This window comes from Hemiscyllium ocellatum, chromosome 4 (assembly GCF_020745735.1).
Source record: "Hemiscyllium ocellatum isolate sHemOce1 chromosome 4, sHemOce1.pat.X.cur, whole genome shotgun sequence".
Lineage (NCBI taxonomy): Eukaryota > Metazoa > Chordata > Chondrichthyes > Orectolobiformes > Hemiscylliidae > Hemiscyllium > Hemiscyllium ocellatum.
The window spans coordinates 117,423,459-117,450,946 of record NC_083404.1 but is presented as its reverse complement, the minus strand read 5'-3'; the positions used below and the strand labels follow the sequence as shown (position 1 = coordinate 117,450,946).

Sequence of the window (27,488 nt, the reverse complement as noted above, 5' to 3'; positions counted from 1 at the left end):
TGAGAATTGCATCCTGACTAACCTTGAGCAGTTTGCACTATAACCCTATTTAACTGAGGCTCATTACACAGTGAGAGGAAGAAATCCACAGGCCTGTAGTCCAAAAGACAATTCTCTGCCACCACCCTCTGTATCTGACCTTCAAGCCAATTTTGTGCTTTTTTGGGGGCAGTATCCCAAGCCTCTAACCTTATATGGAAAGTCCATTTAAGTTGTCAACTGGGATATGGATAGCAGGGGATTCAGTGATAGTAATATTCAATAGCAAGGGTTGGTGAGTAGAAATTCTCTTACTTGAGCTGGTCATTTTCTGGCATTTGTGTGACATGAATGTTACTTGCCAATTTTCAGCACAAGCCTTGGTTATTGTCCTCGTTTTATTGCTTTTGGACAAATACAGCTTCAGTATCTGCATAGTCCCAAATGGTGCTAAGCATTGATCATCGGCTAGCATCCCCACTTCTCAACTTGTGATGGAAGGAATGTCATTGATGAAGCAGGTGAAGATGTTTGGGCATATATGGAATTTGATTAAGCAACTAACTTAGACCAGTGCGTGCTAACTCTTAAAATCAAAGCCATTTACAAAAACACGTTTGTGAGGAATTAATCTCTTATCCAAACTGGATGTATGTAGAACCCAGATCACAATTCTAGCTGACAGCTATGAACTAACACAGAAGCCTAGGAAAGCTGGAGCTGTTGCAGACCAGAGATGCATCTGGGAAAAGTAAATTACCCTGAGACAGGCTGATGAGAAATGGTAAGCTAGAGAAATGGAACTGTCTCTAACCATTAAAAGGAGGAATTGTTATGGGAGGCAGGTGGGAAACTGTCCCGTGTGCTTCCATTGTGGGAAGTCAAGCATATGAAGGAACTTGGCTGGCTTTTGCTGTTTGCCCATAAACTCAAGCTGCAAAACCAATGTCTGGCACATTCAAGGTGGACAGCGTCTGTTCAAGCATGAGTGTTGTCCAGGATAGTTATAAGGATGTTATAAAGTGAAAGGTGAGTAAATGTATCCTGACAAACCTTATCCAATTTGCACTAACCCTGTTTAACGTAGGCGCATTACACGGTGAGGTAGACAAAGGGGATAAAAATCAGAAGGACCAACACAACTTTATTGAATACTTTAACAAGGAAAGACAATATTTATCAGACTCTGTCAAACTCTATCACTCTCTTCCATGGGATTCTTCTATAAAGTCTTAAATCAATATGTAAACAGTCTCAAATCTACATGAGCCATCTACTTCTGACAGATGTTTCCAAGGATTTGCTACCCCCTATCCACAGATCCTCAATACTGTATTTGCACTGTTTGTCTGAAAGGACTGATGACACCCATTTACCAAGACTGGGACAGGCTGTTCCTTAGTCTTGAAAGGGTGATTGATGATTCAGGATCTGCAGTCACTGATTAGGGCTTCCCATGTTGTCTCGGACAGGTCCTGGTCCTTGGGTCATGTCACAGAGGTGATATTCTGGGTCTGGTCAACTTGATGATGCTCACCACAAAATACAAGAAGCTGGAGATGCTGTGCAGCTCAGCTGCCAGGCAAAAGTACTCTCTTGAGATTTTGAATAAGGTGCTAAATCAGAGAGCTGGAGTTCCACATTGCTGCTTTTATCCTTCTCTTCCCCCATTTCTTGAAGATTCTGTGGCCTCTTTTGAGTACTAGCATCAGAGGGCAGGAAGATCCAATGAGTTGATTACTTTCCATATCTAGAGGTCACAAAACATAGTTTTGAATCTTCAGTTTGTCCTTGACACTCCATACCTTTGGCATTCCACTGAGCTGGGCGCCATGTTCTAAACAATGTAGCTGTTAGCACCTGACCAGACAGTTCCAGGACTGTCTAGTTCCAATGGGGAATTAATTGTTCAAGGCCTGACTGTATGAGTACTATCTGATCCAGCTCTGCAGTTTGCAAATTGCTGAGTCTGGGTAGATTTAAACTTGGCTTCCGCATTTCAAGATTTTATCCAAACTCTTGAAAAATATCAACATTTCTGTAAAGATCCCAGTGGTCATGGGTCACCTGACCACAAGAGTATTGTGACCATGGAGTATTTTCATCGATTTGAGAGTGAAATCAGCCAAGGTTCAGTGAGCTCATACACCTTGCTAGTGGGGAAAACAAATAACTTCCCATTTGACACTGAGTAAAATACCTACATATGGACGAATGGGGAAGAGCATAGAGACATCACTGGTTAAATTTTACTTGCAGAGTGAGCTTGTTATAGATTTATTGTTGAGTTGGGTGAGGGTGGGGGCTAGTCCCAAACTTTCCAATGCCAGGGATTTATTATGCAATGATTAAACTGGTAGTATGTTATTTCTCCCACAAAGAAAAAGGTCATCAAAAGAAGCTGGAAGGGCTGGAGAAAGTCAGCAGCAAGATGGAAAAAGACAAGGAATTGAAAGGCATAGAAGACACACAGTGTTCAGTATAACTCATAAAGCTGAGGTTAGGGTCATTTGAATTAAAGTAGAAGCATGGTCAAGATCCTAGAGATATTTGGAAGCTGTACAGAGAGCATTGAAACCCATGAGCCTTGATATGGCTCAGGAAGGCTCAAATGAATTAAACAGTACCAGCAGAAATGACCAAACTGAACCCCAACACACTGAGCTGTATTTCAACAGCTGATCTTGAGCAGAGGCACAGTGAAAGAACATTAATTGGTAATTGTAAGGGCTGAAATACATCTCCAACTCTCTCTCTCTCTTTCTGTTCCTTCTCATTCTCTGAAGAGACAGTGCTCCATCAAAAAAAGACAAACTGAGGAACACAAAAATATCAAAAAACTCCACCACTGCTAAGGATACCAGACAACAATTAAACAATTTGGGGCAGCGCAGTGGCTCAGTCATTCGCACTGCTGCCTCACAGCACCAGGGACCCGGGTTTGATTCCCACCTCAGGCGACTGTCTGCGTGGAGTTTGCACATTCTCCCCGTGTCTGCGTGGGTTTCCTCCAAGTGCTTCGGTTTCCTCCCACAATCCAAAGATGTGCAGGTCAGGTGAATTGGTCATGCTAAATTGCCCATAATGTTAGGTGCATTCATCAGGGGTCAATATAGGTTATGGGTAGGTTACTGTTAAGAGGGCCGGTGTGAACTTGTTGGGCCAAATGGTCTGCTTCCATACTGTAGGGAATCTAATCTAAACTCTGGTCTCAGATTTAACGTCGAACATCTCGAGGACTTTAAGGACATTTAAACTGTGTGTATCAGATGCTCACTTTTCCAAACTTATTGATGATGATGTTGATTTATATATTGTCACTTTTACTCTACACGATCAACGTGGTAAAATACAGGGAAAAACTTCTACTGTCGCTACAATCCGTATGCTTCAAGAATTAAAAGAATAAGAAAGCAAAGCTGAAAGAGGGCCCATCTTTGCTCTGTCACCTCCAGCATGAATCCTGAGATATGACCTGGCTGACCAACAACACTCACCAACTTCTGTCACCATTCTTCAGGTGTCATCTTTGTCGTTGGACCCACTCTGACAAAGGCTGGCAGTGCCAGATCCCAAGCTGTACCCACAATCGCCCCATAATCAGGAGCCCCTGGCTCTGCTGCCCCTGCCGCCTCACCAACAGCCTGGAAACCCTGCTCCAGGCCTACCACAACCCGGAGTTACCTCTCCAGGCCTACCACAACCCGGAGATACCGCTCCAGGCCTACCACAACCCGGAGATACCGCTCCAGGCCTACCACAACCCGGAGCGCCCGCTCCAGGCCTACCACAACCCGGAGCGCCCGCTCCAGGCCTACCACAACCCGGAGTGCCCGCTCCAGGCCTACCAAAAGCCGGAGTATCTGCTCTAGGTCTACCACAGCCAGGATTCTCCATTCTGGGTCTACCACAACCAGAAGAGCTCACTCCAGGCCTACCACAACCAGGGGTGCCCTCTCCAAGCCTACCACAACCAGGAGTGCTCACTCCTGGCCCACCACAACCAGGATATCTGGCACTGCTGCCAGGCCATGCTGCCACCTCGCCAAGAGTCCTACTCTGGCTGCTGTTCTCTGTGATATCAACACCATCCCCACCGCCACCACCAAAAGGAAAAAGACAGAAAGAAATAAAATGAAAACAAAAGGATAAGGAAAGAACAGAGGAAGCGACCACCTGAAGCCTGAACACTGCCTACCTGGCCAGGGTGCCATCTTGATGTATAGGTCACGCCTGTGTTTGATGTCACATTACTATTTCTCTCAACAGCAGTAGGTAGTAAAATTCCTCTTTCTTTCATTCAAGAAAACCTTGATAATTGAGAAGTGAGTTCATATGGTCTACTGACGTTTCTATACTCTTCTCACACTTTTCTTTCAGATCCATAGCCTTCTGTACATTTCTCCCTCATTTGCTTATTTGATTCCCTTAATTGTAGCAGCGTTTGTTATCTTAAGTAGACCATGTTTTTAGCAGGATTTAAATTCCAAACATTCTCAATAAAGATGCTTGTACAGTTGATCAGTGACTAACATATATTTATAGCCTATTTCATCCTCCCCTTTCCATAGAAACATCAAGTAGAAAGAGAAGATAAAATCTGTTAGGTTTTCCAATCCTTATAGCAGTGGGTAATGTCTACTGCAGAAGTTTATCAGAAAACATTTGTTGAGACAGGGATATCTCACAGGATAAATTATCAACAATGACAAAAATAAAAATGAAAAAGGTCAGTGAGTTATTCAGTCCCATGTCTTGATATGGATTGTTTATTCTGAAACATCTGTTTCTTTTACTTCTTGCAGGGTGACCCAGGAGAACCTGGTTTACCAGGGTTACCAGGAGACCGAGGCCTTCCAGGTGAAGGAAACCCAGGACCACCGGTAATTTAATTCAATACATTGTCCAAAAATAATCTCTAAATTGCCCTTGAAAACAGAATTGTGTAGTTTTAAGCTGATAGGGGAAAGATTTAAATGGGAACTGACGGGCAACCTTTTCACTCAGAGGGTCGTGCATGTATGGTATGACATGCCAAAAGAATTGATAGATGCAAGTACAGTTACAATATTTGAAAGACATTTGAGCAGGTACATGAACAGGAGATGTTTGGAGGGATATGAGACAAACACAGGCAAATGGGAGTAGTTTAGTTTGGGAAACCTGGTCAGTACAGATGTTTTGGACCAAAGAGTCATTATTCCTGAATTTGTAAAGTAATAAATCCTTTATGTGAAGTGCTATATCTCCATAACCTTGTTCCTATACTGCACAAGCATGTCTGAGAAAATTAAAATGATTTGAGCTGCCTCAACTCAATTCCTACTGAGTGCAAAACCACTGCACACGTTTTTTTGTCTATATTTTCAAATAAAGATTTACTTACCACCTAAATTGGAAATTGCCTTCCACTCTCAGGCAGTGTACTCCGGTCCCCAACTTTAACTGCGTGAAAGAACATTTCCTTAAGTTTCCAGTTATCTTAAATTTGTACACTTAAGTTTTCAATTCTTTTACCGTGGCAACATACATTTCATTTTTACACAGTCCAAACCCTGTTGGACCTGAGTATTAAATGAGTTGGTTAAGAGATTGCCAATGTACTGATAGTTATCTTTCAAAAGTCAAAAAATTATGCAATGATTCCTGCACGTTGGAATAAAATGTTATCCCATTATTTAAGAAAGAAACAAAAGAGTAAGACTTAGCGTATATTAGAAACTATCTTAAAGGATGTGGTAAATGGACACTTAGAAAGAAAAGTGTTTGACTGTGTGCGGTCAGCTTGGATTGTTTACTTGGGTATATTTCCAACAAAATTGATCATGGGAGTCAGTGGGTGAAGTGTATTTCAATTTACAGAAGGTTCTTAAAACGATTGATTAGTACACCAAAAGCAGATGGTACAGAAGGTAATCTACTTGCACAAATCAAAGATTGGTTAACAAACAGCAAAAAAAGACAATAGGAGTAAATTTTAGCAGACCGTGATGAGTGGGGAACTGCAAGGGTCCCAGCTGTTTGTAATATATCTCTATAATTTAAATGGAATGAACTGTAATGTATCTGATTATGCAGATGATACAAAGAAACCTGGGTTTTGAAGATGATGCAAAACATCAGGAGGATTTAATTATTTGGCAAAACATGGCAATGGAATAGAACAGAGAAAATTAGAAGTTATCTGCTTTGGTAGTAGATATAGATATGCGAATAATTTCTTAAATGGTGAGAGGTTGGAAAGTGGAGATGTATAACAGAACTTGAGTGTCCTTGACAATAAGTCATTGAAAGCTAACATGCAGGTGCAACAAGTTATTAGGAAGACTAATGGAATGTTCACCTTTAGTGATAGATAATTTGATTACAGAGGCAGTGGAATCTTGCTTTAATCCTACAGGAGCTTGGTTCAACTGCACCTGGAGTATTGTGTGCAGTTTTGGTTTCCTGATCTCAGGAAAGATATTATTGTCACAGAGGGAGGGCAGCAAATGTTCGCCAGACTTGTACCCAGGATGATGCATTGGGCCTGTGAAGACAGATTGAACAAACTGGGGCCTGTATTCTCTAGAATTTCAAAGAATGAGAGGTGATCCAACTCAAGCCTACAAAATACTTAAAGGGGATGCAGAGTGTAAGATGCAGGTAAGATATTTCCCCTGAATGGAAAGTCTAGAACTAAGAGACAAAATTTTAAAAAGGAATTCGCCACTTAGGACAGAGAGGAGAGTTTTTTTGTAACTCAGAGGGTGGTGAATCCTATAGATTCTCTACTCCAAAGAGCTGTGGAAGCTCAGTCTTTGACTGAATTCCAAGCAGAAATTGATAAGTATTTGATTATTAATTATATAAATGGTTATGACAATAATGTTGATTAATTCATTGAAATTGTTTGATCAGCCATGATCCTCTCTATTATTAGAGCAGATTCAATGGGTTAAATGGCCTACTCCTGTTCCTGTGCTCCTTCCCTAACACTTCCTCATTCCCCATGTCATGAGAATCTACTCAAACAGAAATTGGAAATGCCAATTACTTTCTTTGAATAAAAATGATAATATTGTGTTTATTTCTCTCTTGTCTAGGGTGCTGCTGGACAACCGGGAGATAGAGGCCATCCGGTATGACAACTGGGATCAGAAACATTCAGATCATTTTGAGAATTAGAGTTGAGAGCAAAACAGTGCAAAACAATAAGGAGCAATGAATTTTCTTGCTAACTGATCTTTCTCAATGTTTAAAATCTAAAATTCAATTAACCTGTCATGAGTTGCAATAACTCCATCAAGAAGGTACCATTTGACGCATCATGTCTTTTGGTTAATTCAGTGATCCACATGCATTCAATAAACACTGTCATAGTTTTGACCACACTGTTTTCCTTTCACTAAGTAAATATTTTCTGCTGCCGTAAAGATAATGCAAATAGGTTAAGAGTTGAAAGTTGGCCACTCCTGGATTTTCTGGTCCCACAAGGAACTTAGGCTTAGGCTTTGGCAAAGCGGTAGATATTCTCGCCTCTCAGGGCAATTCTTTCCTCTGGTAGATCATGGGTGACCAGCATTTGAACACTATTTTCCCCAAACAACTTGTAATTCTTATCCAAAGAATCCACCTATTTCAGTGTTCAGAATTTCACTTGGAGTGGCATGGTGGCTCAGTGGTTAGCACTGCTGCCTCACAGTGATAGAGACCCAGGTTCAATTCCTGTCTCGGGCGACTGTCTCTATGGAGTTTGCACATTCTCCCCTTGTCTGAGTGGATTTCCTCTGGGTGCTCCGTGCTACATTGCCCATAGTGATAAGTGCAGTAGTCAATGTGTAGTAAATATACAGGAATGGGTCTGTGTGGGTTACTCTTCGGATGGTCAGTGTCGACTTGTTGGGCCGAAGGGCCTGTTCCATACCATAGAAAATCTAATCTAATCAAACGGCTTTTGAGGAAGGGTGTACCATATTTCCACTAAAAGTATTTTCTGGTTTCAGTTCTAAATGACCTTCCTATAACTTTAGGTTTAGGCTCCTTTATTCTGGATTTATGGGTGCCATGGACATTAGGGCCCATGTACCTGACTATCGAAACCTCTTAGTATTTCAGACACTTTCACTGCATTAGCTCTTTCCAATCTCAAGGCAGTCCAACCCAAGTTTATACATACTATTTTAGCCCTGAAAGTTCATCAATGTATGTACAAATCTCAGTAAGATGTCCTGATGGTGGAATGCAAAACTAGAAGGCATGGGTTTAAAGTTGGAGGGGAAAGATTCATAAGGGACCTGAGGGGTAACTTGCTCACAGAGACGGTAGTGCGTGTGTGGAATGAGCTGCCAGAGAAAGAAGCAGAGGCAGCTACAATTACAACATTTAAGACATTTGTCCAGGTACATGAATAGGAAAAGCTGAGAGGTTTATGGACCAAACACAGTCAAATGGAATGAGTTCAGTTTGGATACCCGGTCAGCACGGGCAAGTTGGACCAAAGGGTCTGGTTTCATGCTGTATGACTCAATATTATATGGCATTTCTCTGGTTGGAATACCAGTTAAACCTTGATTACATTCTCAGAGCATGATCTTAATATATGAAGAAGGGTGTACACCAGTTTCCAACTGCTGCCTTTCTTTCTTACTGAGAAGAGCAGCTTCTGATAAGAATTGAGTATAAGGATAGACAAGTTATGCTGCAGCTTTATAGAACTTTAGTTAGGCCACACTTGGAATAGTGCATACAGTTCTGGTCAACACACTACCAGAAGGATGTGGATACTTTGGAGAGGGTACAGAAGAGGTTTACCAGGATGTTGCTTGGTGTGGGGGCTTCTAGCTATGAAGAAAGATTGGATAGATTGGGTTTGTTTTCATTGGATCACAGGACATTGAGGGGCGACCTAATAGAAGTTTATGAGATTGTGAGTGATATGGATAGCGTGGAAAGGATGAAAGTCTTTTTTTCCAAGTTGGAGGGTTCAATTATTAGGAGACACAGGTTCAAGGTGCAAGGGGGAAGTTTAAAAGTAATGTGCAAGGCAAGTTTTTCACACACTGGGCATTGCCGGAGGAGGTGGTGGAAGCAGATAAAATAGCAGCATTCAAGAAGCATCTGGATGAAGACATGAATTGGAAGGGAATAGAGAGATGCAGATGCTGTAAGTGAAGACAGTTTTAGCATGGAAGGGCAAAATGTAGCGGTGCAGGCTTGGCAGGCCAAAGGGCTTGTTCCTCTGCTGTATTGTTCTTTGTTCTTAATCAGAGAGATAAGGGGGGAATTGTGGTGGACATAGACAGTTTTGACAGCAAATAGCACTAAAAATGTTTCTTTTAGGGATTCATTTTCCTGGGTTCACTCCCAGTTAGATTGTCAAAGTAAACTTCACTTTCCTCTCCCCAATCCCACTACAAGGTCTGTCCTCATAATTTCACATAGTGTACATAAAGCCTTTACAGAAAATGTACTTGGAATTCTGAACAAAACCATTCATTCCATAACAAACAATCCTGAGTGCCAGATGTCTCGCGAGTTAACCAGTGCTCAGCAGTAGAGATTATGAGTAAGTCAGCAACAGTCATGCCTAGTGATAAACCGCTGTTGCAATCCTTTACAGTGATTTCAACTCAAAAGTAAAAGTGAAGGAAATAAGGCATTGGCTAGAGAGATCTGATCTGAATCGGCATTGATCAAGGTGAGGAACAAACACTTGAGCTAGGTGCATAAAAAATGGGAGCAACCTTCAGGAGAGAAGGGGAAGAATGTACAGCACAAAACTACCACAAAACATGGCATTGTGTTACTCCCATTACATGGATAACAGATTATTTAAAAGATGTTACTTGTCTTCACAAACTCCTGTTGTATGCAAGTTGTTCAGAGTTGCATTTAAGTTCAAATGGGGGGACTGTGTCAACATTATTGCCTGAATTAGCTGATTTATCTGCTCTTTGATTGACAAAACTGATTTTTTAAATTGTACTTGGCAGGGTCCACGAGGTTCACCTGGAACTCCAGGCCAACCTGGAAGTGATGTAAGTCTTTCTGAAATTTCTAAGGGAACTGCCATTTCAGCTTATGTGATTTTTAATAACTTTAACTTGTTGTACACTGAATTTCCATATTAACTCCATTATAGTGAGACTCTATCCCTGATTAAGTAACACAGGAGAAGGCAAGGCAGTATGTCAATAGTCTGATGAGGGAAGGGGCCATATTGGACCTGGTACTGGGGAATGAGCCAGGACAGGTGGTAGAAGTTGCGCTGGGGGATTTCTTTGGGAACAGTGACCACAATTCTGTAAGTTTTAGAATACTCATAGACAAAGATTAGAGTGGTCCTAAGGAAAGAGTATTAAACTGGGCCAAGGCCAATTATATCAAAATTAGGCTGGAGCTCGGAAATGTGGATTGGACGCAACTATTTGAAGGGAAGTCCACATTTGATAAGTGGGAGGCTTTCAAAGATAGTGCAGGATAGGCATGTCCCATTGAAGGCAAAGGATAGGAAAGGCAAGATTCGTGAAGCATGGATGACAGGAGAAATAGTACGACTAGCCAAGAGGAAAAGGGAAGCATACATAAGGTCCAGGCAGCTAAGAACAGAGTGGGCCCTGGAGGAATATTGGAAGATTAAGACCAGCCTTAAATGAGGAATCAAGTGGGCTTAAAGGGGTCATGAAATAGCCTTAGCGAGCAGAATTAAGGAGAATCCCAAAGCATTTTATTCTTATATAAGAAGCAAGCGGGTAACTAGAGAAAGGATTGGTCCACTAAAGGATAATGAAGGAAGGCTGTGTGTCGAACCTGAGAGAATGGGTGAAATTCTGAATGATTACTTTGCATCAGTGTTCACTGGGGAGAGGAACATGAATGTTGAGATTAGAGATAGAAGTTTGATTAGTCTGGATCAAGTTGACTTAAGTAGGGAAGATGTATTGGGTAGGCTAGAGGTTATTAACGTGGACAAATCCCCAGGACCGGGTGGGATCTATCCCAGCTTGCTGAGAGAGGCAAGAGAGGAAATAGCTGGGGCTCTGACAGATATCTTTGTGTCATCCTTAAATACAGGTGAGGTGCCGGAGGACTGGAGGGTTGCTCATGTTGTCCCTCTGTACAAGAAGGGTAGTAGGGATATTCCGGGTAACTACAGACCAGTTAAGCCTGACGTCAATGATGGAAAGTTGCTGGAGAAGGTACTGAGGGATAAGATCTATTTATATTTAGAAAAGAATGGGCTTATCAGTGATAGGCAACATTGTTTTGTGCGGGGGAGATCATGCCTTACCAACTTAATAGAGTTCTTGGAAGAAGTGACCAAGTTGATAGATGATGGAAGGGCTGTTGATGTCATATGCATAGACTTTAGTAAGGCGTTTGATAAGTTCCCCATGGTAAACTAATAGAGAAAGTGAAGTCACATGGTGTGCAGGGTATTCTAGCTAGGTGGATAAAGAACTGGTTGAGCAACAGGAGACAGAGAGTAGTAGTTGAAGAGAGTTTCTTGAAATGGAGAAAGGTGACCAGTGGTGTTCCACAGGGATCAGTGCTGGGGCCACTGTTGTTTGTGAAATACATAAATGACCTGGAAGAGGGCATTGTTGGTATGATCAGCAAGTTTGCAGATGACACGAAGATTGGTGGAGTAGCAGAAAGCATAAGAGACTGTCAAAGAATACAGGAGAACATAGATAGACTGGAGAGTTGGGCAGAGAAGTGACAGATGGAGTTCAATCCAGACAAATGTGAGGTGATGCATTTTGGCAAGTCTAGTTCTAGAGCGAATTATTCAGTGAACGGAAGAGCCTTGGGAAAAGTTGATGGGCAGAAAGATGTGGGAATGCAGGTCCATTGTACCCTAAACATTGCTGCGCAGGTGGATGGAGTGGTCAAGAAGGCATATGGTATGCTTGCTTCTGGATTAGTGGTGCTGTAAGAGCACAGCAGTTCAGGTAACATCCAAGGAGCAGCGAAATCGACGTTTCGGGCAAATGCTAGCAGAGGTAGTAGAGGCAGGCGCAGTAGATTCATCAGGAAGGATATGCTTGCCTTCATTGAACGGGGTATTGAGTATAAGAGCTGGCAAGTCATGGTAAAATTGTACAAGACATTGGTTCGGCCGCATTTAGAATACTGTGTACAGTCCTGGTCGCCACATTACCAAAAGGAAGTGGATGCTTTGGAGAGGGTGCAGAGAAGGTTTAAAAGGGTGTTGCCTGGTATGGAAGGTGCTAGCTATGAAGAGAGATTGATTAGGTTAGGTTTGTTTTCATTAGAAAAAAGGAGATTGAGGGGGGAACCTGACTGAGGCTTTCAAAATCATGAAGGGTATCGACAGGGTAGATAGCAATAAGCTTTTTCCCAGGGTGAAGGATCCAATAACAAGGAGTCACGCTTTCAAGATGAGAGGTGAAACGTTTAAGGGTGATACACATGGCAAGTACTTTACGCAGAGGGTGGTGGGTGTCTGGAACGCGTTACTAGCAGAGGTAGTAGAGGCAGGCGCAGTAGATTCATTTAAGATGTGTCTGGACAGATGCATGAGTAGGTGGGGATCAGAGGGATACAGATGCTTAGGAATTAGACGACAGGTTTAGACAGTAGATTTGGATCAGCTCAGGCTTGGAAGGCCAAAGGGCCTGATCCTGGGCTGTACATTTTCTATTTCCGGATCAGTGGTGCTGGAAGAGCACAGCAGTTCAGGCAGCATCCAACGAGCAGCGAAATCGACGTTTCGGGCAAAAGCCCATTTTCTATGTTCTTCTTTGTTCTTTGTTATAAGAAGAACGCGTTAAAGACTCATTGCTTAGTGGCACTATTTCAGATTCAACAGCGGATTAACATATCCCTCTCTATTCCAGTGGGCTACGATTGGCATAGGAAGATTCAAGGAAAAGCCAATGGAAGAAAAGGATTTTCAAATTACAGTGTCTAATTTTTAATGGGGGCATGCTGAATTTGGGCAGTTGGCAAAATATCACCCTGGAAAGCTACTAAAATCAAGGGAAATTAAGTTCAGGAGCAATTTTCCCAGATTGGCTAAACCAGCGCTAAAGCAATGCCAAAATGAGGACTGGAGTGGACAACATTAAAGACCACACAATACCAGGCTAAAGTCCAACAGAACTATTTGAAAGTACAAGTTTTTGGAGCTCCATTCCTTCATCAGGTAACTAGTGGGGAACATGATGAAGAGCAGTGCTCCGAAAGCTTGTACTTCCAAATAAGCCTGTTGGACTACAACCTGGTGTTGTGTGGTTTTAAACAATGCCAAAATAATCAGGTAGCCTCGTACAGTTGTATTAATGTTAGAAAAAGTTGGAAGGGAAGCGATTAATGATCCATTTATTGTGACCACTTTCAAGTAAATAACTAACCGTTTCCATTAACGCCCCTCTTACTGGAGTGGGATAAACAAATATCAGTCAAGATGGATAAAGATTGATAGTGTACATAAAGTATCAGTACTCTTCTAAATTTACATTGAAGTTTCCTGGAGTCTCCCTTTGTCCTTTTCCTTCTTCACAAAGCTGTTGAAGTTAACTATGAAAGTAAAGATGTTCAGCTTTTGAAAAATCAGGACATAATATTTTTCATGTATACTAAGTACATTTATCATGGTAATACCATTATCAATGTTGCACTCTGGCCTTATCTTGCTGTGTCAATGATCTAGCTTGCTGCAGTATTGCAATGGCTGGCATCTTGGAGATGAAAGAAACCTGGGAGAGGTTGGGGTAGCAGATATACAAAGTCATTATGCCTGAGTTTTATCTGGTGATGCTGTTTGAAAGTTGTGTGCTCCAACAGTTGTGGCACAGCATTCTTTGATTGTTGTTAATTATCCTGTTGATAATTAAATCATATAATAATAAGAAAAAGAAATGGATTAATTACAGATGACAGGCCATTTTCATTTAGTTTTTTTTGTCTGTAGAGTTGTCATCCAGAATCAAATCTTTGAGGAGTCAGTAGCAAAAAAAATTAGTTGTTCATTCGATTTTGATTATAGAATTTAAAAAGGTGAAACAAATTGAAACATTATAAAATATAATGTTCAGCATTGCAGCTTTATCATGATGATAGCCTTCACCAGTCTCACTGTGAATAAGCCACCTCCAAAACTTTTGTGCCATAGTCTTTGCTTGAGCTACTTTTAGGTCTTTCTGGAGGCTGCAACTGCTTGGAATTGCTGTATCAACATACCTTTGGCAACTGATGTAATTGCTTGTTGTCAAATGTTTTCTGTTTGTCTTGCAGGGGTTACCAGGGCCTAGAGGAGATCCAGGACCTCCAGGAGAACCTGTATGTTGGCATTTCCTGTGTACTATTATTATCATTTTTTCCAGAAACTATTCCTTTTGCCAGTTCTTGCTTGCTGATACTAACCTTTGATCAGCATTGCTGATTATTTAATGTTGAAGTATTTATTCTTTCAGCATTTTAAATCTTTCTAGTACTCAGTATCTGCTATCATATTTTATTTCTCTTTTTTTGTCTCCTTTATTATATGAGATTTCCTTGCTTCTTTCCCTCTGTTCTGCTTGAGCTCATTCCCTCCCAGAACTCCTGACTTTATGTGGATCAGTGGACCACCTGATTGGGTAACCTGATCCAAAATTTCTGTCTCTGGTATCTGTATCACATGGGGAACCAAGAGTACCTCATGATTTAATTCAATAAAGACCTTTTGTGTGTCCCACATTTACAAATGACTTTCAATTTTTTTTAGGTTATATTGGAAATATACTCATGCACACTTTTAAATCGATCCGATGTTGCCATTTTTTGATGCCTTTTATTTTCTTGATGCTATTTTCAAACACATCCTCCTGCAGGATGATTCTGATGCCCATTCTGATTGACTGGGTGGCAAATTAACCAGTGCAAGTCAATTACTCCTTGGCATTCCTGTTTTACCCAGACCTTTAAGCTTATGAGCTCCTGAATCTTTAGAATATGCTGGATAAATATTCACATATTTATGGCTGTGGAGATCGGAAAGTCCCAGCTGTTGTAAAGATCAGGAGCTCAGTGAAGTCAAGGATTCGACCCCTTCCCTTGATGCACATCATTGACTTTGATAAATTCTCTTTCCTTAATTTCTTTCACTCATTCCCTCTTTTAGTAACTTTGCTATGAGCATCTTACCACCAAACTGAAGATGCTAACTTTACCATATTCAATTCCTGAGTAAAGTAATTCCAAAAAAAGGCGCAAAGTTAAAGAAGCATAGCTAACATTTCATGTGAAATTGCATTAGTATAGTTGTATCACACTGATGTAATAGTATTTTCTGACCTGCAGGCATCATTACCTCTTATTTCAAGGGGACAAATAGAATACATGGTTCAGGTGAGTGGTTTGGTAACCTGATATAAAATAGGTTTGGTAGAGGGGTGGGAGCCATGTAGAAAAATATGAAGCAGCAAGCAGTACTCTTCTTAGATGCTTATACCAATGCTGGTCATAACCATTATTGTGAAAACGCCAGTGTTCTTATTGTTCATGGGATGTGGGCATTACTAGTGAGGCCAGCGTTTGTTCCCATTCTTTCAATGTTTTTGCAAGTAATTAAGATTTAGCCAGTTATTGAATTGTGGATCTGAAGTTGGCCAGACCAAGTGAGGATGGCAGACTTCCTTATCCAAGTAATATTAATGAACCATATAGGTTTTTTGTTTTACAACAATTAATGATAGTTTTATTATCACCATTACCACTACCAGCTCTCAATTCCAGATTTTTATTTTAATTAATTAAATTTAAATACCACCACCTTCCATGGTGGAATTCAAATTCATGTCCTAAGGCATTAGCCTGGTCCTTTGAATTTCTAGATCACTAATATGCTTTCTTATGGATTGATTATTGTACCCCTGAGGGACTGAAAGTGAAACAATAATTTGCTAATGCAGTTGTCCCTTTGGCAAACTGGGTCAGCATACCTTTTGGAAAAACAACGATGTTTTTAGAGGGACAAATAAATCAGGATTTGGTAAAGTTATTGCTTTCTCTGCTATTCCAAAAATAAGTCCTGCAAATTCTGCCATTACTTCACATTTTCAGTGACAATATTGAAAAATCTGCTGGTACATTTCGAAATTTTCTTCTGATATCTATTATTATTTCATCTATTAATAATGTTCTCAATTACTAAACGATTCTGTAATGATGTCACAGTGGTTGATTAATATTACCCTAAGATGGCTGCAGTAAGACTATCTCTTGGTCTTATTAATCATAAGGTAATATGGAATGTCAATGACTCTGTCTTTATAATTGACTAATCAAGCACTATGTATGACATCATTCATTCTGTTGGGTGAAAACAGCCACAAATATTGTTGGAAGATGATTATTTGCTTTATTACAGTGAGTAAAATATGCACAGTTAATGTAAGTTGTGATTTGAAATGGCAGGGATTAATAGCATTGAAAAGAAAACAGTAGGAAATGTGGATGGCTGTTCAAGATAAGAGGGGGTGCACAGAGCTGTATGTGAGATATTCAACTGAACTTTGTCTGTCTATTTTAAATTGAAATAAAAGTAACTTACTGATCAAACTGAAGCATGGAAGCAACCTCCATTTGTGAGAATATCATATTGATCAATAACAATACAACAAAGCTGAAACACCTTCCAAATGGCACAGTATAGAAGTAATATTTAAAATATGAATTGTAAAATTTTATTGAGTTGGCAATACTTTTAAGAAAGATAAGGCAAGACTTCATTATATTTTCAATACACTTAATAAAGCAAAGTTAAGATGATGTGTACAGACTAACTGGGAACTACACACACGGGTTTGTGACCATTTGAAAGGACAGAAACGAAGGGAAAGGTGGTAGGGTGGCTTTGTTCATACAAGGTGAAGCTAGTACGTTCACAACAAATTATTTTTGATTGGATGTTGTAGAATCCATATGGGTCAAGGTAAGAAGCTTTGAGGAGAAAAAGATACTAGTGGGAGTTGGCTGTAGACCCCCTAAAGATAGAGCATGTAAAAATGTAGTACTTTAATTGTGGGTGATTTTAATTTTCATATTGGGAAAATAAAACTGGCATGAGGAAGAATTCATAGAGTACAAAGAGGATAGTTTCCATAAAGAATATGTAGTGGATTTAACTTGGGATCAGACTCATTGAGATCTATTTTGTGTGGAGTGAGGCAGATTTAATAAATGATCTTGGAGTAAAATATCCCTTGGCTACAGCAATCATAACATGGTAGAGTTAGCATTCACTTTGAGAAATACATGTTCAAAGCCTAATTAAGGATAACTACATGGAAAGGAGGATAGAGTTGAGAAATGGGTTTAGCAGAAAAGATGGTTGATGAACAATTGGAGATTTGTTTTTAATAACTCACAGCAAAGATATATTGGAATGTTGAAGGATTCTAGGAAAGGGATAAATCACCCATGGTTAACCCAAAGAAAGTTAAGGACTATGTCAAAGTAAAAGAAAAAAATATAATGTGGCAAAGATAAGTGGTAAATCAGAGGATTTATAAAGTGTTAAAAGCCAACAAAAGATGAAAAAGAAATAATAGAGTAAATTATGAAGGTTAACTGGCAAGTAACATAAAATTAGACGCAAGTGGTTTAAGTCACATATTGTCATTTCCAAAAGACACAATGTAACCAGTACCTTTTATCAATACTTGGGATTTTCATTTAGGGAGAGATTGAAATGTGTGGACACAATGTTGTGAGAAATGGAATAAATGTTATTGAGAAACCTATCAAACATGATTAGGAGAAATCTTTGGTTTCGGAAGAATTCAGACCTAGTGAAAGCACAGTTAGAGAAAGTGGCTTCAGCAGAACAAATAACAAGGGGGATGGAAAATCAAATCAAAAGAAGTTGAATCAAATGAAGGGTAGTCAAGGTAACTTTGGAAAGTCATTAGTTTTATACGGTGGTCAGATAATTTGCCTCCAAAAAGCCATAACCATCTTTCTTTTTGCTATGTACGACTCAACCAAATGGAGAGTTAATCCCCTTATTTCCAGTTTTTCAAGGGTTCCTTGATGCAATACTTGGTCAAATGTCAAGGCAGTCACTCTCATCTCGCATTTGGAGTTAGTGGTTTTATTGACATTAGGATCAAAGCTACAGTCAAGTCAGGTGGCATTTAGCCCTGGTAAAAACCCAAATTTGAGTGTTAGTGGGCAGGTTATTCCTTTGCAAATGCCACTTGATAGTACTATCAACAACCCCTTCTATCAAATTGCCCACAACCCTTTTGTAGGAGAAAGTGAGGACTGCAGATGCTGGAGATCAGAGCTGAAAAATGCGTTGCTGGAAAAGTGCAGCAGGTCAGGCAGCATCAAAGGTGCAGGTGAATCAATGTTTCGAGCATAAGTCCTTAGGGCTTATGCCCGAAACGTCGATTCTCCTGCTCCTTTGATACTGCCTGACCTGCTGCACTTTTCCAGCAACACATTTTTCAGCACAGCCCTTTTGTACAAAATTAAACTTGAATTATGGTAATTTATCAGTGGAATCAAACCTTAGTAGATTGGGAGTTACTACAGCAAGACAACACTCCAACTAGATACTTATTCTGATCAATGGAATAGTGGTGCATTCCTTCTCACATGACTTTGTTTGATTCCCTTAGGATTTGTGCACGAGTTGCCCAGCTGGTCCACCAGGACTTCAAGGACTACCAGGTTTGAAAGGAAGCAAAGGACATGCAGGCCCCCGGGGGAAAGATGGAAAAGATGGTCTGATGGTATGCTAATTCAAAAGGCTTCAAGAGGAAGAGTAAAATCCTGACTATTAAACTGACCAAAAGAAAACCTGTATGTATACTAACAGTATTCTGTGAGTAGAGAAGCCAAGACAACATCTGAGAGAATAAAATATCTAGAGAAGATTTGATAAGAGGTGTCCAATGTCGTGAAAGTCCTCGACAGGAGAACCTGTTCCCATTGCCCAAAGAATTGTGGGCGGCATGGTGGCACAGTGGTTAGCACTGCTGCCTCACAGCGCCTGAGACCCGCGTTCAGTACCCGACTCAGGCGACTGACTGTGTGGAGTTTGCACGTTCTCCCCGTGTCTGCGTGGGTTTCCTCTGAGTGCTCCGGTTTCCTCCCACAGTCTAAAGATGTGCGGGTCAGGTGAATTGGCCATGCTAAATTGCCCATAGTGTTAGGTAGGGGTAAAATGTAGGGGTATGGGTGGGTTGCGCTTCGGCGGGTCGGTGTGGACTTGTTGGACCGAAGGGCCTGTTTCCACACTGTAAGTCTAATCTAATCTAATTAAGAAGAAGGGCACTGATTTAAGATAAATTTTGAGATGAGTGACAAGTAAAATGAAAGGTGAGGAATTACACTGCCAACCAACCAAATAAAAGTTGGGTTCACAGTATGGTGGGCTTGCATGTACTGGAAGCAACATACAGATTAATACAGAGAATATAAATGGAATATGGCAGGAAACACATTTTTAATACGAGTTGTTAGGATCTTGAATATACTTCCTGTCAGCCAGTTTCCTGAGTTTAAACTGTCAACGTATATATATGGGGGAAGTGTAATGGTAAATCTAGAGATAAGTATTAAATTCCCACCATGGCATTAGTGTAATTTGAATTCAGTTTAAAAATCTGGAATTAATATCAGTCTAATGACTACTGCTTAACCATTATCAATTGTAGTTAAAAACCCGTCTTGATTATTAGTGTCCTCCAAATTCTTACAAATGTCTGCCCTCTGAAATGGTCTAGCAAGCTAATTATTTTCAAGGCAGTTAGGGATGGGAAATAAATGCTTATCAAACCAGTTACACCCATATACTATGAGGGAACAAGTAGAAGTTATTTCTGCCTGCAAAGAACTGGGTCCTATGTATTAATCTATATGTAGCTTGTAGTATGTACAAGCTCGCCATACTGTGAGCCCAACTGGCATTTGTTTGGTTATTAGTCTACTTCCTCACATGTTCAGGATTATCCTGCAAATGTTGTCCCATTGGGATGGCACAGTGGCTCACAGTACCTGGGACCTGGGTTCAATTCTACCCTTGGGTGACTGTCTGGGTGGAGTTTGCACATTTTTCCTGTGTTTGCGTGGGCTTCCTCTGGGTTCCTCCCACAGTTCAAAGATGTGTAGGTGAGGTGGATTGGCTATGTTGTTTCCCATAGTGTTCAAGGATGTGCAGGCAAGGTGGATTAGCCATGTAAAATATTGGGCTAGGGTGGGGAAGGTGGTCTGCTTTTGATGGTCTTCAGAGGGGTGATGTGGACTCCATGGGTTGAATGGCCTGTTTTTACACTGCAGGAATTCTATGATTGAAATATCACATGCAAAGTTGGACATGTTTCATGAGTTTGTTTTGGTTAGGTACAGTCAGTACTTTGCTTGTTAAGAACAGTTGAATGGACAAGCTGTTTGATATGATCCACCAGACTTTGGGATGTACAGATCACATACCTGGCATTACGCCAGCACTGAAATTCAAATAACAATTATTCATTTGTGTGGTAGGTGGAAATTCTTTTTGGCTTTACAAAGCATCCTTTTAGTGGTGAACACCACTTGAGTTGCTACTATTTTATAATGGTGTGAAACATCTAGCTTTACCTATAGCTTAAAGTTCTGGAATACCTTGCCCTCAAAGTAATCTGAAATAGGTAGAGAACTTTACAGGACCAAGAGTAATCACTTCAGTTTGCATTATGTACAGCGAGAAATGATCTGATTTGCATAATCAATATCCTTTAAGGTGGTTTTGATACACCTATTTCAGTTGAAAGTAAGGACTGCAGATGCTGGAGATCAGAGCTGAAAATGTGTTGCTGGAAAAGCGCAGCAGGTCAGGCAGCATCCAAGGAGCAGGAGAATCAATGTTTTGGGCATGAGCCCTTCTTCAGGAAGGGCTTCCTGAGGAAGAGCTTCCTGAAGAAGGGCTTATGCCCGAAATATCGATTCTCCTGCTCCTTGGATGCTGCCTGACCTACATCTATTTCAGTACCAGGTTTGTAGGGAAAGCAAATGGCCCTATTTACAAGCCAGGAAGATCAGTCATATAGCAAATGGAACCATACGATTCCCAACATATGTACTAACAAGTGAAGGTCATTTTGCATTGGACAATAGTAGATAACCAACAGTCCGATTTCTCAACTAGAAAGGAAGCTCATTTAATTGTTTCTTTTCAAACGTAAATTTCAACATAGAATGGAGTCCACTGGGTAGGAATTTGCAGATTCAATTCAATGGGAAAACCAACATGTGTAAAGTATGAGAGGAGAAAGTGAGGACTGCAGATGCTGGAGATCAGAGCTGAAAATGTGTTACTGGGAAAGCGCAGCAGGTCAGGCAGCATCAAAGGAGCAGGAGAATCGACGTTTCGGGATGGAAATCAGTCAGAAATTTAGTTGATAAGTGAGTTCAGAAAATTCTTTGTTTTATGACACGAAGCACTTTGGTCTGCACTGCCCATCTTGTTATGAAGCCGTTAGAGGTATATGATTCTCATTTCATCAATTTCAAAATAACTTGTGATGCGTTATATTCATAAATTTGTTCTTTGACCTTGAAAAGAAAATTTTCTTTTACTGTAGGGTGAACCAGGACCATCAGGGCCACCTGGACCACAAGGGCCAGCAGGAATGATGGTACGAAATGCAAGGAATTCATCTTGTACTTCCATGAATCAAAGATCCTGGTGATATGTTCCCTACCCTTTTGGCATTACAATTATTTCCTTGTCAATATTAATACTTCTTAAAAAAAAAATCATTATTAATCCCTTCTTCTTTGATCACAACTAGAAATGCTTTCTGCAAATCCAAAGTTTACAAGATCCAGTGACAATCCCAGCAAAAACTCCTGCTTGGTGTGACAAAGCTATCACTTTAACAAGGTTATTTTGTCCTCTGTTTTTTTTAAGAGAGGTCATAAAGCAAGAGGTGCCAAAATATCCTGGACGAGCCCCCAATCTGTTTTGGACCAGGCCAAACTCAGGGACAAAATAACCTTGTTAAAGTGACAGCATCACCACATTGGCATGGCCTGAGAAGGTGGTTTGCAAAATTCAGAAGGTTTCGAAACACAAAATAAGCTAGGTTTTTTTTTCGCATGAAAGATTGAGCACAGCCTTTCTTGGACCTTGCCAATTATTTGCTACAATCTCTTGGTTGATCTTGTTCTGGATGGAAGCTAAATGGAAGATTCAGAAACATTACTAGGTTTATGTTGATTACAGAAGTGTTAGGGCTATACTAGATGTACAGAAACCCAAAAGAGGCTTTTTCTATCTGCTCTTCTCTAAGATGACTGTCTGAAAGCCAACTTTTTGCCTAGCACTTCTGAGAGGAATATCAGAAAATATCCAATAAAGCACAGAGATGGTCAACTGTGAAGGCCCTATTGCTAATACTAGTGAGATTCAGTTCACTGTTTTATCTTCCAGTTTTCCAAGCTGATCAATGGGTAATTCAGCTCGACTCCACAGATTAGGATCTCAGTTCATGGAAGTAATGAAAACTGTAGAGTGGTCATTCACTCTATCTCACAACATTTTAGCACATCATTGTCATGTTCCATCCTAATAAAGCCCTTTGAAAATGTAGTCTGAAAGTCCCTTTTATGGGTTGTTTTAATTTTCAAAGAATGTCATCATAATCTCAAGGTCAGAACGATTGAATCATCTTTGACTCATCATATTCTTTGAATATAGTGAATGATCTCAGTATCACATCTGTTATGACCAGGTAACACAGAATGAATCAGCTCCTTTCTTTCCAAATTGTCTAGTCACAACAAAATTTAAGTTTTTTCTTAGCATGAGGCTATAATTCTCCAGTTAAAATGCAATGCGCTACTTTTTACAGTGACCAATTTAAAAATATCAAAATATAAGCAACAATAGGCCATTTGAGAACACAGTCTTACTCTGCTATTCAATAAGATTGTTTTTTGAATAAAATATTACTTCATTACTCAACAAAACCAAACTTTATAAGTAGTTTCTCTTATTTCTGATCTCGATATAGTAAACCACCTTTGAACTGTGTTAATACATTAAAATCTTTCTCAAAAATGGAGACCAAATTTTCAAAATGTGGTCTAACCAAATTGAAGCATAATGTTTTTACATGTTCAATTCTTCTTGGAACAAAGAATAGCTTTCTCGGTTATAGATTTCATGGAATCATAAAGGATAGAGGTAGGCCTTTTAGCCCACCATGTCTATGCCAACCAGCAAATACAAACCCACTCTGATACCATTTACCTGCAATTGATCCGCATCATTTTAAGTGCTCAAGCAGATGCTTCTTAAATGTTATGAGAGTACCCGCTTTCACCAGCCTTTCAGGCAGCACATTTCATATTTCTTCCACCCTTTAGGTGAGAAAAATCTTTTCTCAGATCTGCTCTGAACTACATGCTCCTCACCTCAAACTTGTGTCTCCTGGACATATTTGTCAGTGGAAAAGATTCTCACAATCTACCCTGACTATTCCTCTCAAAGATTTTGCATCCTTCATTCAGTGCCCCCAGCCTCCTCACCATAAATCCGGCCTATCCAGTCGATTATGTGTTGTACTTGCAGACTAACTTTTTGTGACTCATACACCAGAACAGTGAATTTCAACTGTATTTTGGCAACAGCACACCCCCCCCCCCCCCCCCCCCCCCCCACGCCCGGAGCTCCTCTCAGGTTCCAGGGCCCCTTTTCAAACATGGATACAAAACGACAGATAGACAGACAATCATTAATTATTGAACACCAAGAAAACTTGAACATTCAGACATACTGGATAAAACTTTTAAAAAGACTGCATGACATTAAACATCTATCAGGCCTAATGCAATCCTTGAGCTTGGTCACACTGTTCAAACACATGGGCAAAGATGGGTTTTGCAGAGATGGGATGAAACTATACAATAAGTATTCCACTGAACACTATCGACAGTTTTTTTTCGCCAGGTAACTTGGGTAGAACTATTTCTGAAAATAATAAAAATAATCATGACGCACTTCTTACAAGGAAAATAATGAACAAATGAACCAAGATTAAAAAGGTCTTGCAAGACAGGCTGATCTTCGAATAATGGAGTATGGCGATAATGCTTGCGAGAACCCTTGATTGAATACGTTGACCCGATGCAGTCTGATTCATGACTGATTCTGAAGGGAGGCTGTGGGAGGAGCTTAAGCAATTTAATTTACCAGATGTGATGAATTCAAATGGTGTGTTGGAAAGATATTATAAATAGGAGGGAAGCTATTGACTCCAGTGAAGGTTATTGCTGGGGTATTTCATCAGTTCAGTTAACGGGGCCCTCATAAACCCTTGGGCTTCCCCCTTCTCACAGTTTTCAGTCTTTGGTCCCCTTCAAATGTGCCAGGGCCCTTAAGGGAGCCATATGTGCCCTCCTCCCACTCTTTCACCGCCCTCCTCCCCCCCCTCCCCAACTGCCAGGAGCTCATCTCAGATTTCAGGGCCCCCTTTCAAACAGGGATACAACACGAACAGATAGACAAAAATCATTAATTATTGAACACGAAGAAAACATAAACATTCTGATATACTGGACAAAAAGTAAAAAAAAAACTGTATGAAATTAAACATCTCTCAGGCTGAATGCAGTCCTTGAGCGTGGTCATGCAGTTCAAAGTTCAAAGACATGGGCAAAAATGGCTCCCGTTGAGAATGGTTGCACTAGAGCGCTTCGATCCCTCAACATTTTGGAATTCCACTGTCATTCTCCATTTAAGTAATATTCTGCTTTTTTTTTTCATTCTTCCTGCCAAGTGAATAAGTTCATATCATTTAACATTATAACCTGTCTGCCAGATTTTGCCTATTCACCCAACCTAGGTTTATTGTCTACACACTCCTTATGTCTTTGCAGCATACTTTCTTTACCCTTGTGTCATTTTCAAGTTTAGCTACCTGTCTTTGCTGCATACATCTAAGTTATTGGTTTCCACTTGTCACATTCCGCAAATCCTTTGAAGCATATTCTTTACATTCAGCCAGCAAGCCAGTCTTCCATCCATGTTAGTGAGAAGCACATACACCGTTAGCTTTTATATTTCACAATAACATTGATGTAGCCACTGATCCAAGACCTTAAAGTACATTACACTTATAGGCTGTCCTTTATCCATAGCACATAGTCGCCAACTTTGGTAAGATTTCACAACGCCAAAATATCCTCCACAAAGGAATGCCTGCTGTTGATCTGTGACCCTATCTGTCTAACCACAGCAGGTATAATTTGTTCAAATCACTCTCACTTTATCCACAACACATATTACTCCTTCAAAGAATTCTAATAAATTTATTAGAATTGATTTTCATTTCATGATGCTTTGTTGACTCTTCCTGATTAACTTTAAAGTTTTCAAGTGCCCAGCTATTACTTTTTTAATAATCAACTGTACCACCTTTCCTACTTCAGACGCCAAGCTAACTAACTTACATTTTCCTGTTTTACACTTGCTTCCCTCCTTGAATTGAGGGCACTATTTGTTACTTTCCACAAATCAGACATCACAGTCAGGATCCAATGAATTCATCAGTGCCACAATGTAAATTTAAGAATGAGTGAGGAATTTAAGGTACAATATTTCCAGTAGCGATTTTGAAGCAACAACTGTCATTTAAGTACTGAGGATCCACTCTTTTTGGTATTTCTTGTTGGCCAAGAGAAGCACCTACACACCAAGTCTTACTGTCAAGACCTCAAAGAGATACCCTCCTGATGACACTTCCTCTTTTCCATATTTTACCATCTGACTCACCATTTCTGATTGCATCCTGACTCCCCCTCTAGTTGGTCTAAATGCAGCTGTGATCTTTTCATCTGTCTCCCTCTCTCATCCCTTCCCCGCTAACCTGTAACCACTTGCCTTAGTCCCCACCCTCCCCCACACCTCAGAACAACATCCAGTCCTTTTCACTATTTCAGTTTGCAGTTTATATTTTTCTTTGCTCTGAATAGAACAAGCCAAATTCCCTTCATCTTTCTTCATTGGGAGGAGTATTCACTTCTTCACCCTCAGTAGCCAGTTTTGGTAAGACTTCGCAACAGCAAAATATCCTCCACAAAGGAATGCCTGCTGTTGATCTGTGACCCTACCTGCCTAACCACAGCAGATGTTGTTTGTTCAAATCACTCTCATTGTAATGCCAGCCAGAAATACATGCTTGCATTCTAAACTAACAATAATCTCAATCTTTTATTACCTACTTAATGCAGAAATGTTACTACATTCCAAGCCAATATCTAACACTTTGCTGCCCTTCTCTCCCATTCATTAGGGCAGTAAAGGAGATCGGGGTTTGCCTGGTTCATCTGGTGAAAAGGGCGAGCAGGTAACTTATTGTAAATTGCTTGTAGTAATCATATGAAGTACTCCATCTGCCTACTTTTTTCTGAGCTTGGTATCAAAAGTAAACTAGCCTCCTTCCTTCTGAAGCTGAGGTATGCTTTAAGCAGAATTTGCAATGGACTTGCTCGACTTTGTGATCACTTATGTTTTGCTTCATCATCTTTAGCAAGGTCAGACTAGTGTTGTGACTCTACTTTGGCAGGCGAAAACAGATATGATAGGCTGGGGAATGAAAATGTACATGGTTTCAGAAATTAAAGAGGAGAAAAACAGACTTTACCTGGGTGAGGTGAGAGCTGAAATTAAAAGTGGATTACTTTTGAGTCCTGTTTCTTTTGAAGTTAAGTGATGGCGAATATGAATTCCAACCAGCGCTTTATTTTTAACAAGCAAGCCTCAGGATGTTATAACAGCTACAGTCAGTCATTACTCCCACAATGTTATTTAGATTTTATATTGATTATTATCCTTAAAAAAAAATCAGCTGCCTCATTTTAAGGTAGTAAATAGCTTTTGGAAAACACATCAGAAGTGTGACAGACAGAGCTTTTCATGGGCTTAACAGATTCTCTGACTTCAAGTTGGTTGTGGATTGTTTCAGTTTTAACATGTAGCACGGTTCAATGTGAATACAGTGTCTGTCCCATGTGGTACAAACCACTGGAAGATCAAACAATGTCAGTCAGTTCTGGGTGAGTGGATTTTGTGTCGCTGTGTGTCAGTGTCTCTAGGCTGAGGCTGATTCAAAATCACATAAGGTGACTATTTCTGACCGCTTTCAGGGATTCCTGCTCTCAACTATTTACTTATAGTCTTCTTGCCTGTTTTGTTTTGTTTCTTAGGGTAGTCCAGGACTGCCTGGTTATCCTGGACCTCCTGGAACTGTTGGCCAACCTGTAAGTATAGATTGATGTCTGTTTGTGACGGCATTTCCCTGAAATACAAATACTAAATCATATCCTGATTTGTTCCATGAGGTATTCATTCGATCTCAGGCTGGTGTACCATGCGGACTTTAAGTTATCTAATTACCAGAAGGATATATTGCTTTTGAGAGAAAACAGAGATCAGTAACCAAAATGTTTCCCAATATCAGATATCTGAAATAATGAGTGAAATTTAAGGAAATTCAGCATTTACCTTTGGCAAAGTGAAA

General features: G+C 40.2%; 1 protein-coding gene across 1 annotated transcript in view; it reads left to right on the top strand.

Annotated features, from left to right (window-relative positions):
- The window catches only part of col22a1 (collagen, type XXII, alpha 1), a 277,290-nt gene that overhangs the window by 212,851 nt on the left and 36,951 nt on the right, over positions 1-27,488 (top strand). Inside the window, exons 40-48 of the mRNA XM_060824058.1 lie at positions 4,785-4,862; positions 7,065-7,100; positions 9,954-9,998; positions 14,224-14,268; positions 15,271-15,318; positions 18,597-18,710; positions 21,546-21,599; positions 26,262-26,315; positions 27,175-27,228. Of these exons, the coding sequence (XP_060680041.1) occupies positions 4,785-4,862; positions 7,065-7,100; positions 9,954-9,998; positions 14,224-14,268; positions 15,271-15,318; positions 18,597-18,710; positions 21,546-21,599; positions 26,262-26,315; positions 27,175-27,228 (528 nt within the window). The remainder of the gene's footprint in view (positions 1-4,784; positions 4,863-7,064; positions 7,101-9,953; positions 9,999-14,223; positions 14,269-15,270; positions 15,319-18,596; positions 18,711-21,545; positions 21,600-26,261; positions 26,316-27,174; positions 27,229-27,488) is intronic.